Source organism: Tasmannia lanceolata, unplaced genomic scaffold, assembly GCF_043159265.1.
Source record: "Tasmannia lanceolata isolate RefF3 unplaced genomic scaffold, GAP_Taslan_0.1 ptg000002l, whole genome shotgun sequence".
Lineage (NCBI taxonomy): Eukaryota > Viridiplantae > Streptophyta > Magnoliopsida > Canellales > Winteraceae > Tasmannia > Tasmannia lanceolata.
The window spans coordinates 45134270-45146546 of record NW_027518679.1 but is presented as its reverse complement, the minus strand read 5'-3'; the positions used below and the strand labels follow the sequence as shown (position 1 = coordinate 45146546).

Sequence of the window (12277 nt, the reverse complement as noted above, 5' to 3'; positions counted from 1 at the left end):
TAAATTAGGAGGCTTAACTTAAATTTTCTAAAATGAAAGCTTGCGAGGGAGAGATACTGATTTGGGTTTCTCAATAATTTGAGATCAAATTGATCAACACCAATGGATTGAAATCTAAAACATCAAGGGCATGTCTGGCAGCTAGGAATTTTTTTCTCATGATAAATCAGTGTCTCCAAGTGGTGAGAGAGGCGTAGGGCGGGTGAAATGGCTTAAAATTGGGAAGCAAAAATTACCGGATGTTTCTCAAAAAGTACTGTACGGACCACATCATAAGATGATATAAACCATCCATATGATGGAACACGGCGTATATTAGACCTGGCAAACGGGTGGGTCGGGTCGGGTCGACCCGCGGGTCATGCGGGTGCGGGTTGCAGGTCAAAATGAGCCACATTCCTACGGGTCAGCAACCAGGTGACCCGTACCCAGTGCGGTGGGTCGGGTTCACCCGCGGGTTACCCGCATGTTTTTCCAAAACAAAATTTTTTTTGGGTGGTAATAAATTCACCCCCTTCTATGTATGAATTCACCCCCTAATTTTCAAAATGTACGATACAGCCTACACCATAGGATGATCCAACCCGTCCATTTGATGGGCCACAACGTAAATAGATCGTGCCCTAAAAATCACTGTCATAGGACGATCTCAACCGTTCGATCTATAGAAGTTTCCATACTGTTAGTCCCTCTTTAGATCGGAGGGTTAGAAGCATCCTATGCTAATGATTTTTTGGGCACAACCTATTTACATTATTGCCCATCAAATGGTGAGATGCTCTTAGCCCTTGATCTCATTTTCTATTTTAAAATTAAAAAAATGTTAAAAAAATCCAAAAAATCGCGGGTGCCCGTGGATTGACCCGACCCGACCCGACCCGTGTTTTTGCAGGTTGGATCACCCGCGGATCAGTTTTGGCGGGTCACTAAAACCCCATCCACCCGCGGGCACGGGTCGCGTTTGCCAGGTTTAGAGTAAATAGGTTATTCCCCAAAAATCATTTACATAGAATGATCCTAGCCCTCGAATCTATAGAGGTTTCCATAATATACAGTTCTTCTATAGAATGGAGGGTTGGGATCATCCAACAGAAATGATTTTTTGGGCACAACCTATTTACGTTGTGGCCCGTGACATTGACGGTTTAGATCATCCTATATTGTGGTCCGTACAGTACTTTTTGAAAAATAGATAAAATCTCGTGTGGCTCTTCTCTGAACAGCACCAGTATATAAGATTAATTACAGAAGTGGATTAGTTCTGTCACTGCTCTCAGTCTCTCACTCACCATTTTGAAGGCAAATGGCACCAAACCTTTAACGAACACCGAACCTTTAACGAACACCAAACCATTGAAATCCTAAAAATAGAAGAAAGAAAGAAAGAAGAACCCCAAAACCTTAAAACCCACATTCTTTCTGTTCTCTAGACCTTGCCGTCCGTCTTGTATAGGAACAGAGAAGGTATTGTTTTCGTTCAAGGGTTTAGGGTTTAGGTTTGTGCCAAGTGTGCTTATATGCATGTAATTTATGTTTTTTGTTAATGAAGTGAAGGCAACGGGGGATTTTGGCCTTTTTGAATCGGATGAGATTGGAAGGTGTGAAACCTGATATTGTTAGTTACACTAGCGGACTAGATGAGTTACAGGCGTTTGGTGAGTTTCGGAAGGTCGATGAAATGAAATGGAGAAAAGTACGGAATGGTGGCTAATGTTTGGAGTAATTACGGATTGCGGACACCTTTTAAAACAAGAACAAAAAAGGGGATAATCTTCAAAATCGGGTTGGAAAAAGACCCTGATACCCTTCTGACATTGACAGAAACGTCATTCAACTTCCTTTTTTTATTACTGCCAATTTAATTAGCACACTTCACGAGGCTTATTTTGGTTCGTTTGAATGCGTATTTGAACCGAAAGAACCTTGGGTTCATTTCTATCTTGGCCGTCAGAAATAAGTAGAGACGGATGGATGCTTGACACGTGTTGAAAAACTTTTTGGAAAGCTGACAACCCAAAGTCAATCATTATCTTTTCTCACTTCTCTTTTGGCTTAGAACGGTTACGTTATTGAATAGGTCTCTTTTGGCTTTAGTTTCATTTCTATCTTTTCACTTCTCTTTTGGTCTTCACTTCTGTTTTGGTTTGTAACGGTAACGTTATTGAATACGCCTCTTTTGGCTTAGAACGACGACGTTATTTAAGCCGGTGGAATTCATGGGTACGCCGGCGTAATTAATGAGTAAGCCGGCGTTAAATAATGAGGTAAGCCGGCGTTAATAATGATGACCAAAAGATAAGGGAAAAGATTCTAAGCCAAAAAAGAAGTATTCATTAACGTTACTGTTCTAAGCCAAAAGAGAAGTGAGAAAATATAACGTTGCTCACTAAAGTATTCAATAACATTAGCGTTCCAAAAAGTTTAAGTTTTTCAACATGTGTCAAGCATCCATCCGTCTCTAATTATTTCCGACAGCCAACATAGAAACGAACCCAATGTTCTTTCGGTTCAAATACCCATTCAAAAGAACCAAAAGAATTCTCGTGAAGCGTGCCAATATAATAGGCAGTAATGAAAAAGGAGGACTTTGTCGATGTCAGAAGGGTATCAAGGTCTTTTGACCACCTGATTTTGAAGATTAGCCCGTTTTTTGTTCTTGTTTTAAAAGTGCCCACAATCCGTAATTACTCTAAACATCAGCCTACATTCTGTACTTTTCTCAATGAAATGCCTATTATGGGTTTTATTCCTGATTTTCACTTATATCATTTATTTATGTCAACTTTCTTTGTAAGTGGATTGATTTGAATGGTGCAATTTAACATTATGTAACGTTGGGGTCTTGGGGATGTGGGGAAAGCAAGAGTGCTCATCAGCTTGATGGGTTAAAGGGTATTGGGGGAAACTTGAATGTATATAGGATTTTGGTTGATAACTTTCTTTGTAAAGGATTTTGGCTGAAACTACCAGTTTACCCCAAAAGCTTAAGCTGTTGGAGAAGTCGTTATTTAATCTTTTATACTTTAACACTCCCCCTCATGCGTGGCCGTTCTTTCTTTGGGTTGGCCTACACTTGGCACATGTGGCCCCACTTTTGGGGTTGGTCATTGCATGTGGATTTTGCCATAAGGAGGTTTGAGCCCAGGCATTTGCTCAAATACCATGTAAAACTACCAGTTTACTCCAAAAGCTTAAGCTGTTGAAGAAGGCGTTATTTAATCTTTTATACTTTAACGAGCACTGAATACTTCAAATCTTGAGCATGTAGCTGAAGTATTACTTTTATTGTATTCGACATCAGGACTCTCCATGTGAATCCAGTATGGCTTTTACAAATCGTTATTTTTCTTCTAATAATTTTCTCTAATGAGTATGCGATTAACTGTAATTCTCATGTTCCCCTTGTAAATGGGGTCATCCTACACTTACAAGGGTTCTCTCTAGAACATGTTCTTGACTTGGTACTATTTTCTCTAAGTGTTTGGTCAAGTGATGATGTCGAAGCCTGCCTATGTCGACCATGTTTGCAACATTCATATAGATGTACAAAGGGCCATAGAAGGAAGCTATGATAAGTAAAAGAAGGGCGCTGATTTGCATTGAAGTGCAAAGGAATATGAAATGAAGGTGATTAGGTATTAGTGTATTCCGTAAGGAGTGGTATCCTCAAGGGTCCTATCATAATTTGCAAGTCAAGGAATTTGGGCCATTCAATATTTTGAAGAAAGTGGACTCAAAATGTCTATTTATTTGAGCTTCCTAGTGATCTCAACAGCAGCCCTTTCTTCAATATCTTTGATTTATATCATTAAACTGGACATGATAAAGAAGAACAGCTGGAAAAGATTGCAGAATGAATGAAGCCACTTTCAAAGAACTTACAGTCAATTCCTCATTAAATGGAATAACAAAAACCAATCGAGAGCACATATATTGGGGAAGATGACTTGAGCAAGCTACATGGAACTATCTCCCAAAGATATGTTGAAGCCAATTCGTAGTAGCCAAATTCTTCTCAAATGAGGGGAGTGCCAGGCAAGAAAGAGGAAGAAAGAAGGCTTGAAGTTTACCCTTATTGCTGTTGTGAAGATGTCACTCACAACACCTTCTGATGTCAGCATAAAGGGGTTATCTCTAATTTTTCATGTTTTTGGATGGATTTTATGCTGATTCTTGAAAGCCCCAATTTGGACTTATAAGACTAGGTTAAGGTTGGAAGTTTTTATTTTAAGTGTAGCTAAAACTTTGAATCTAAGTTTGAATAGAAGTCTTTTGGGTATGTTTTAAAGTCGGAAAATGCCTAGGATTAATGAGTCCTCCTTACTTTGAGAAGGTTTTGGAGTAATAATAGGGAAAATATATGGCCCATATAAGGGGTCTTTGGACTGGTTTCATGAGTAATGGGAAATCAGTGTGGTTACTTTGTTAATGGAGGTACTATGTAATAACTTATGTGCGGCCGCAAAGTAAAAATCGAAGGACATTGGCACTAATAGAGAACACATCATTTCCCTTCACAGAAGAAAGTTATAACATTTTTTGTACAGCAAGGCAAGACAAAATCCTCCTTCTCAAAAAAAAAAAGGCAAGACAAAATCCTTACAATTGATCACCTAATCAACCGAAATTGAAGGATAAAGAGCAGTTGAAGTATGTGTTCAAATGCCCAAGAGTCAATAATTCATCTGCTCATTCATTGCCCCCTCCTCCTTTTAATTATATTCATGACCATTAAAAAACAGACTTGTTTTCCTTAGTCTTGGGCGTGCAATATGTTCTAAAATATGTTCTGATTGGACAAGTCTAACCATTCAACCAATGAGTTAGGCCCTGTTTGTTTGAGATTGTGACGACCAATGGCGAGGCCTCAAATTGATTATTGGCACAAATAATCGGTCTCGGCCTCACAATCCGCTGCCACAATCTCAAACGAACAGGGCCTTAAAGCGTAAGTACCCATGAACCAAATAAACTCTTCAACAGAAAACCGTATTCACACGCGCACACAAGAAAAAAAAAAAAAGAATTACATCAGAAGTGTATTTACATAGAAGCACATGGGTTTCTTTTTTTTTTCTTTTTTTTTTTCCATTTTCTAATTTCCTCCATCGAAAAATATTACAAGTAAAGCTACAATCACAGCATGATCAAAACCTGGATATATGGTTAGACGAAATTTGTGCCTCGCAACTAGAACCTTCCCAAGCCTGTACATTGGATTCGCCTGCACGAAGTTTCAGCATATTTATTATCTCTAGTGATATCAACTTCCTGAGCCTATGGATATTTGCACTATCTTGTTTTCATAATGAGACAAAGCCGCCTTGTCTTTTCTTTTTTAATTACTCCCTCAGAGCTTTTTGGGAATTATAATAGCTTTTGACATCGGGTTAAAAATACAAAAACAATGCGAATCCGTCTTTATTAAAACATGGTAGTCAAGATATCGATAGCCTTTCCTTATTCATACTATATACAATGGGAAAAATTGCAGCAAAGTTATTTAAAACCTTATAAACGTAAAGTTTCTTTCAACTGATTACATATCTTAAAAAAGTTAATATCTTCATAGCTATAATATACAGTATCTTTCCAATTTATTATGTTCTCACAGGTGATATCAGACCAGAAGAACTTAGTATGTTTCAACTACGACCCCAGAGATTCGACCAGAAGAACTTTTAGTATTAAAGGATGTAGATGCAAGTCATGTTCTCATATTAGGAGATATGGAAGTTGTTGATCAAGGGTGAGTCGAACCAGAAAATCATGTGACTCGGGCAATGTTTGGGTGCCATGAAATTTTTTTACATCGAAATTGTAGTTTATCAAGAGGGCTACGGAGGATGGGAGAAATAGAGAGGGCATGAGTAGAAAAGGCCAAAAAACAAGGAAAAGAACTAAGGCCATGTTTGGCAACCATGATTTTTTTTTTTTCATGATAAATTAGTTTCTCAAGTCGTGAGAGAAGGGTAGAGAGGGTTGGAGAAGGAGAGACTTGAGAGGGCAAGAATAAGTAGAGGGTGAGAAGTGGCTAAAAAAAACAAGGGAAAAAAAACAATCAAATTTTGTGTGGAGTTTTAATTAGTTTCCTCGCTAGCCAAACATACCCTAATCAAAATACAATTTATTTTTCCCTGATTTTTGGACACTTCTTACCCTCTCCATGATCATGCGATCTCAAATCTCTTCATCTCCCCCCTTCGCTAGCCCTTTCTCACCACTTGAGTGGTGGATTCGTCGACTTTATATGAAAAACACAAACATGACAATGATAAAACAAGCTTAGGAATTTTGTCGAACTCACTTATGGAACGCCGGTGAAAAGCATATTTCTTGTAGTGAGAGAGTAAAGAAGGTAAGGTTGTAAAACATACTGAGGTAGTTCAACCTTCTTAAGATGAAAAACTAAGAAAAAAGTGATTACTTTTTTAGGATATTGGCTAGCTGTTATTAATTAGATAAGCCAATGACAAGAAGATGAAAGATCTTCAAATCATGGAGAAAATTCTCTATGTAAATGATTGATTGCGATCTATGTCTATCTCCGATATTTCCAAAATATGCGATTTTATAGCCATATTTTGATAAACAACAAAATCCTGAAATAATCCTAAGAATTTAAAAAATATAGCGATATTTTCATTTACGGCGATAATATCACATTGGGAAATGATTTCTGCGCTCAAGTGTTTTGATAAACACGTGCTCCACTTGTTCATCGTGTAGTATTTAAAGGGATGTCAGAGGATATTACGGTTCTCAAAAAGCTCTTAAAGCCCTTTAAATACTACACGACAAACAAGTGAGCGCATGTTTATCAAAACATTGGAGCTCTGAAATCATTTCCCTATTTTTTATTTATATTTTTTCTTAATTTATATATTTTTTACATAATTTTAAATAATTTTATTTTATTGTTTTTCCTTATATAAACCCAAAAAAAAAGAAAATTAATATATCCCGAGATTTTCCCTTGCTGAGAAATTCCCGAGAACAATATTTGTGACATAGATTGCAATGATGATCGTGTTGTAAATGATTACCTGTGCAGCAATGGAGTTCCCCTTGTAAATGGTACATGATCTCTGAAAAGGGCTACCTTTCAATCTAAAATCTGACCTTAATTCTCCCAAGTTTTCGCCAACCAGGAATGCTTCTAGTTCCGTTCTCAACCGTGAATGCAAGGTTCGTTCCACTCTGAAAATCAAATCCTTCCACTCTCTACTTTCCCCTCTAAATCCTTGCCATCCTCCCTAAAAATGCAAAGATCATAAACCTTATAAAAAAAAATACAATATAAACTAAAACAGATGGTACTAATTTTACCTATTGAATCTGTGTCATTGTTCTTTGTTCTTTGGTCCATAAAATCTAAATATCATGTAAAGAAGCCCAAATGGTTAAACTAGTGCTCACTTGGAACATAAAGTCATAAAAGATAAGGTCGCAAAAAGGAGATGATAAAGAAAAGTAGAACCCTATTAAAGAAAGGGTAAAACCCTATTCACCCCAAAAATGAGATAAATACATAAATGAGAAATAAAACCCTAATCAAACACAAACAGGTGGTAAACAGCGTAAGAGTGTGTTTGGCGTTTGAAATAGCGTTTGAAACGCCGTTTTGGTTCAAAACGGCATTTTCATGTTTGGTGGGCTAGATCAAAACGGCATTTTAAACGGCAAACGGAGGTATTGTGTGTCGTGTTTGGTTGCAAATGCCCCAAAATGGAGTTTTAGTGGTAAGCTGCCCGGGGGGGGGGGGGTGTTAGGGCAAAAATAAAAGTGTGTAAAAATGGGTTTTGGTGAGGGCAAACACGTAAAAACACAGTCCAAAACTTCTGTTCGAAACGGTACCTCCCCCCTCCATTTGCAAAACGCCGTTTTGAGGGTTCAAAACAGAGTTTGAAACGGCGTTTCAAACGGTGGTTGCGCACCCAAAAGAGTTTCAAACGGCCGTTTGGCCCCAAAACGGTGTTTCAAACGCCAAACACGAACTAAGGGTTGTATCTTTAGCTGTGTTTAAATAAGGGCAATTCATTCATTACTTTGTAGTTCTCTAATCAGTTTTTTTTAACTGTGGTTCCCCTTTCAATGATGCTCTTAACGAGTTTTTATATATGGAGTGCCCGTATAAAAATTAGTGTGAGTAACATTACCCCATATGTATGGGTTAGGAATATTAGTTTATCTCATTTTCATTTGTTTATCTCATTCTGGTCATTTTCACCTTCGTCTTTTTCCTCAAAACGGGATCCAGTGTTTTCGGCACTTCATTGATAACTTCATAGTTTTCCTAATCAGCATTTTTAAAGGCGGTTGTGTGTTCTAAGATACAAATAACAACCAATAAAATAAGGAGTGCCAATATTAAAATAAGGAAGTGTGGACATCATTACCCAATATGTATATCTTTTTTTATTTTATGGGATTTTCTAGCCTGGCTGTAACAGCATGTGAGGAAAAAAAAACAATATAAAATCTAAACATATATTAGATCATAAACCTTTTAACTAAAGCATGTGATGATACAACTTTTGCCCATTGAATCTGTATAATTGTTCTTTTTGTTTTGGCACATCAAGCACTACTGCATTTTGATGAGGGCACTCTCACTTTATTAAATGTAGAGTATGGTCCGCACCATAGGATGATCCAAACCATCCATTAGATGGGCCACAACCTAATTAGGTTGTGCCCAAAACACATTTCCATAGGCTGATCCTAACCCTCCGATCTGAGTGTTACCCTCCATAGATCGGAGGGTTTTAGAGTCAACCTATGGAACTAATTTTTGGGGCACAACCTATTTAGGCTACGACGGTTTCGTTCATCCTATGGTGCGGGCCATACTGTACTTTTAATAAAGTGAAATGCCCTCGTCAAAATACAGTAGTGCTAATAACATTTCCCTAAAAAAATGTGTCAATAAGGGAATCCATTCATTACTTTGTAGTTTTTCTAATCAGCTTTTTAAAAGCGGTTATTTTCAAAGATACTCTGACAACCAATAAAATATATGGAGTGCCAATATCAAAATAAGGAAGTGACAACCAATAAAATATATGGAGTGCCAATATCAAAATAAGGAAGTGTGGATATCACTACCCAATATGCATATCTTTTTTTGGCTACCGAAATTGGAACTACCATGTTTTGATAACTGCACTAACTACTCTTGTCTTTTACTATTTAAACAGATGTAAAAGGCTATTCCAGCTCCCAAAAATCTACAAGAAACCAATTACAAAGAAAAAACAAGCTGCAATTATTAAAATATTGTAGTGCCAATATCAGTAGCCTTTTTTTAAGTAAACCAATATGTAAATCTGTACATGGGAATTCATATCCGGACTAGTTTTAACTTTTAAAGCGTTATTCGTTAAGAAGCCCAAATTAAACTAGTCCTCACATGGAACCGAAAGTCATAAAAGATAATGTCACCGAAAGGAGGTGATAAAGAAAAAGTAAGACCCTATTCATCCCAAGAAATAAATAAATGAGACACAAAACCCTAATCAAATATAGGGCTGCAACTCGGGTTGGGTGGGTCGGGTTTGATGAACCCAACCCTACCCGAGAAATATCTCGGGTTGGGTCGGGTTTTTTTCCAGAAAATCCATAATTCCCAAACCCGGCCCTATCCATAATAAATCTCAGGTCGGGTCAGGTTGGGTCGGGTTTTTTTACGTTGACGCAATTTTTTAAGGAAAACTCTTGTTTGACAAGGCAACTCAACTCATAGAAGTAGAAAAACTCAAGCATGGCAAACTCTTGAGTGCATTAACTAATAACTAGTCCAAAGAGAATAAATTGATGCATTACCAAATGCAATTGATTATACTCGTATGAGATAAACAACAAACTATTTAGTGCATTAACTATTTAGTTGAAACTTGAAACCTTAGAGCTAAGGGGGGAAACGAACAGAAGATGGAAAGAGTCCCTATGATTGTGTGCGTGCGTGGGTTTTACTTTTAAAGTAAAAGAGTTTTAGAAGAAGAAAAATACATACTATAACTTAAGTAACTCGGGTCGGGTCGGGCCGGGTCGGGCCCCTTCAAACCCAGCTCGACCCGAGATTCATGCGGGCTTTTGGATCGTAGACCCGCCTCGACCCGAAACCCGAGAAACATGAACCCAACCCAAGCTATTTTCGGGTCGGGTCGATGCGGGTCGGCCCTAATCAAATAAACAGGTGGTGAACATTTCAAATAAAAAAAGTCAATAAGGGAACTCCATTCATTACTTTGTAGTCTTCTAATCAGCTTTTATAGGCGGTTGCATTTTCAAAGATACTCTGAAGTCTGAACAACAAATTATTTATATGGAGTACCAATATCAAAATAAGGAAGTGTGGATATCTCATTACCTATATCTATTTCCTGGCTACTGAAATTGGAACTACCACGTTTTGATAATTGCACTAACTCCTCTTGTCTTTTATTATTTAAACAGCTGTAAAAGGCTCCCAAAAATCTGTCAGAAACCAATTAAAAAGAAAAACAAGCTGAATTCGTGCAATTATTAAAACATTGTAGTGCCAATATCAAAAGCCTTCTTCTTTTTTTTTTTCTTTTTACGCAAATGGGAATTCATAACCGGACACCCTTTACTCATTAATGGCTCCACTCTTCGTTTTACACAGATGGAATTAACTGTTAAAGGCTTAGAAAAAACCATCAAGAGCTAATTAAATAAGTGTTTAATAAAGCAAGAATTGGGAGAGAGAGAGAGAGAGAGAGAGAGAGAGGGAGAGGGGTTACTTACTTGGTTGGAATAGATGGAGATGAGGGGATTTTTCAATGCGTCAAGCAAAACCCTAGTCGAATTTGAAGAAGAGAAGCGCGTTGAGACCTTGAAAACGAGATTACCATTAGCATCCATGATCGATATATCACCACGTGTAAGGCCCAGATTTCCCTTCGAGATGATGAGGTCTATGGGGATCTGCAAATTCACCTGCGAAACTAGGGCAGACGAATTCATACTCATTCCGCTTAAATTACACAAATGAGAGAGAGAGAGAGAGAGAGAGGGGGGGGAGGGGGGCATTTAAAGGGCGTTGAGGGAATAATAATATAATATTGACCGGCATCAAGCAAAACCAAAGGCGTGAGCGACAATCCCAAGTCATAATGTGTAATTACTGAAATATCCCTAACCTTTAAAATATTCTATCAACATTTATTTTATCTTTTGGTCATTGTCCCACCAATGAGGGGCATTCCCATTTTCTCAAAAATTATTTTTCTACCCCCTTGGTCCAATGGCTTCTTACGTGTACTGTGATTAACTCATTACGATCGTACACGTGGAATGATCTGTACCCTCTATTATATAAAACATAAGCTATATTCCCAATCCAATCCAATCCTAAAAAGTGGTAGTTAGGCAATGGGATAGCTATCCCCGGAGCGGCAATACACTGGTTTCTAGGTCGTGTTCTTTGACTCATTCTCCCCAGCGTTTTTTAAGAGCGCAGCCTAATTCATACAAGGAGGGTGGAGCCTTCCCTAGAGGGAAATGTTTCAATTGTTGAGACTTTGATTTTATCAAGTTTTAATACTCCCCCCCCCCCCCCCCCCCCCCTCCCCGCATCATCATGGACTCCCTGAGTCAACTACCTTTTTCCTTGCCCATGTTCTGCGTTTTGTCTTACAGAGTCAATAAAAACTCCGTTGACTCTACTGAGTTATGACCGCATCAGGCGAGTACTTGACCACATCGTGCCGAATCGACTAGAATTTTCTTCGACAGCGTTTTTGACCCGCATCCGCATTTTGAAACACTTTGATTGTATTAGAATGTGCATGATAGCCATGAACATATGGCGAAGTTGCCTTCATTTGCTTTAGAGGGTTCTAAAGATAAAGGATCTTAAATCTTAAATCTTAGCTCTGCCTTTATATTTCAATATTGCTTTCCTTCCCTTCTATCAAATACCTAAAATATATAAAGGGACTAGAGATGATGATCCCAACCATAATTGATAGCCGTCGATTGAAATCCCTTCGGAAAAAAAAAAAAAACAAATTTTATCTAAGAACCCGGGGAAGCACTTAAAATTTCATTGATAGAAATAAGAGTGCAATAGGACATGCCATGCCATTTAGCCTCTAAAACCAAACCAAAATACTAAAGGAATCCATGATAGAATCACACCACAGTATAAAATAATTATCTAACTCAAACATTAGGAGTGTTTATCCCAATTACTCCTAAAGATACTTAATAAAGATAATTGATAATTATCAGACATTAGGAGTATAAAGAT

General features: G+C 37.8%; 1 protein-coding gene across 1 annotated transcript; it reads right to left on the bottom strand.

Annotated features, from left to right (window-relative positions):
• Window positions 1-4961: 4961 nt before the first annotated feature.
• LOC143885399 (LURP-one-like protein (DUF567)) lies at window positions 4962-11043 on the bottom strand. The gene is made up of 3 exons (XM_077389556.1): window positions 10771-11043; window positions 7047-7256; window positions 4962-5224 (listed from the first exon to the last, which is right to left on the bottom strand). The coding sequence occupies exons 1-3, from the start codon at window positions 10993-10995 to the stop codon at window positions 5096-5098; spliced, it is 564 nt and encodes a 187-aa protein (XP_077245671.1). The 5' UTR covers window positions 10996-11043; the 3' UTR covers window positions 4962-5095.
• Window positions 11044-12277: the final 1234 nt, after the last annotated feature.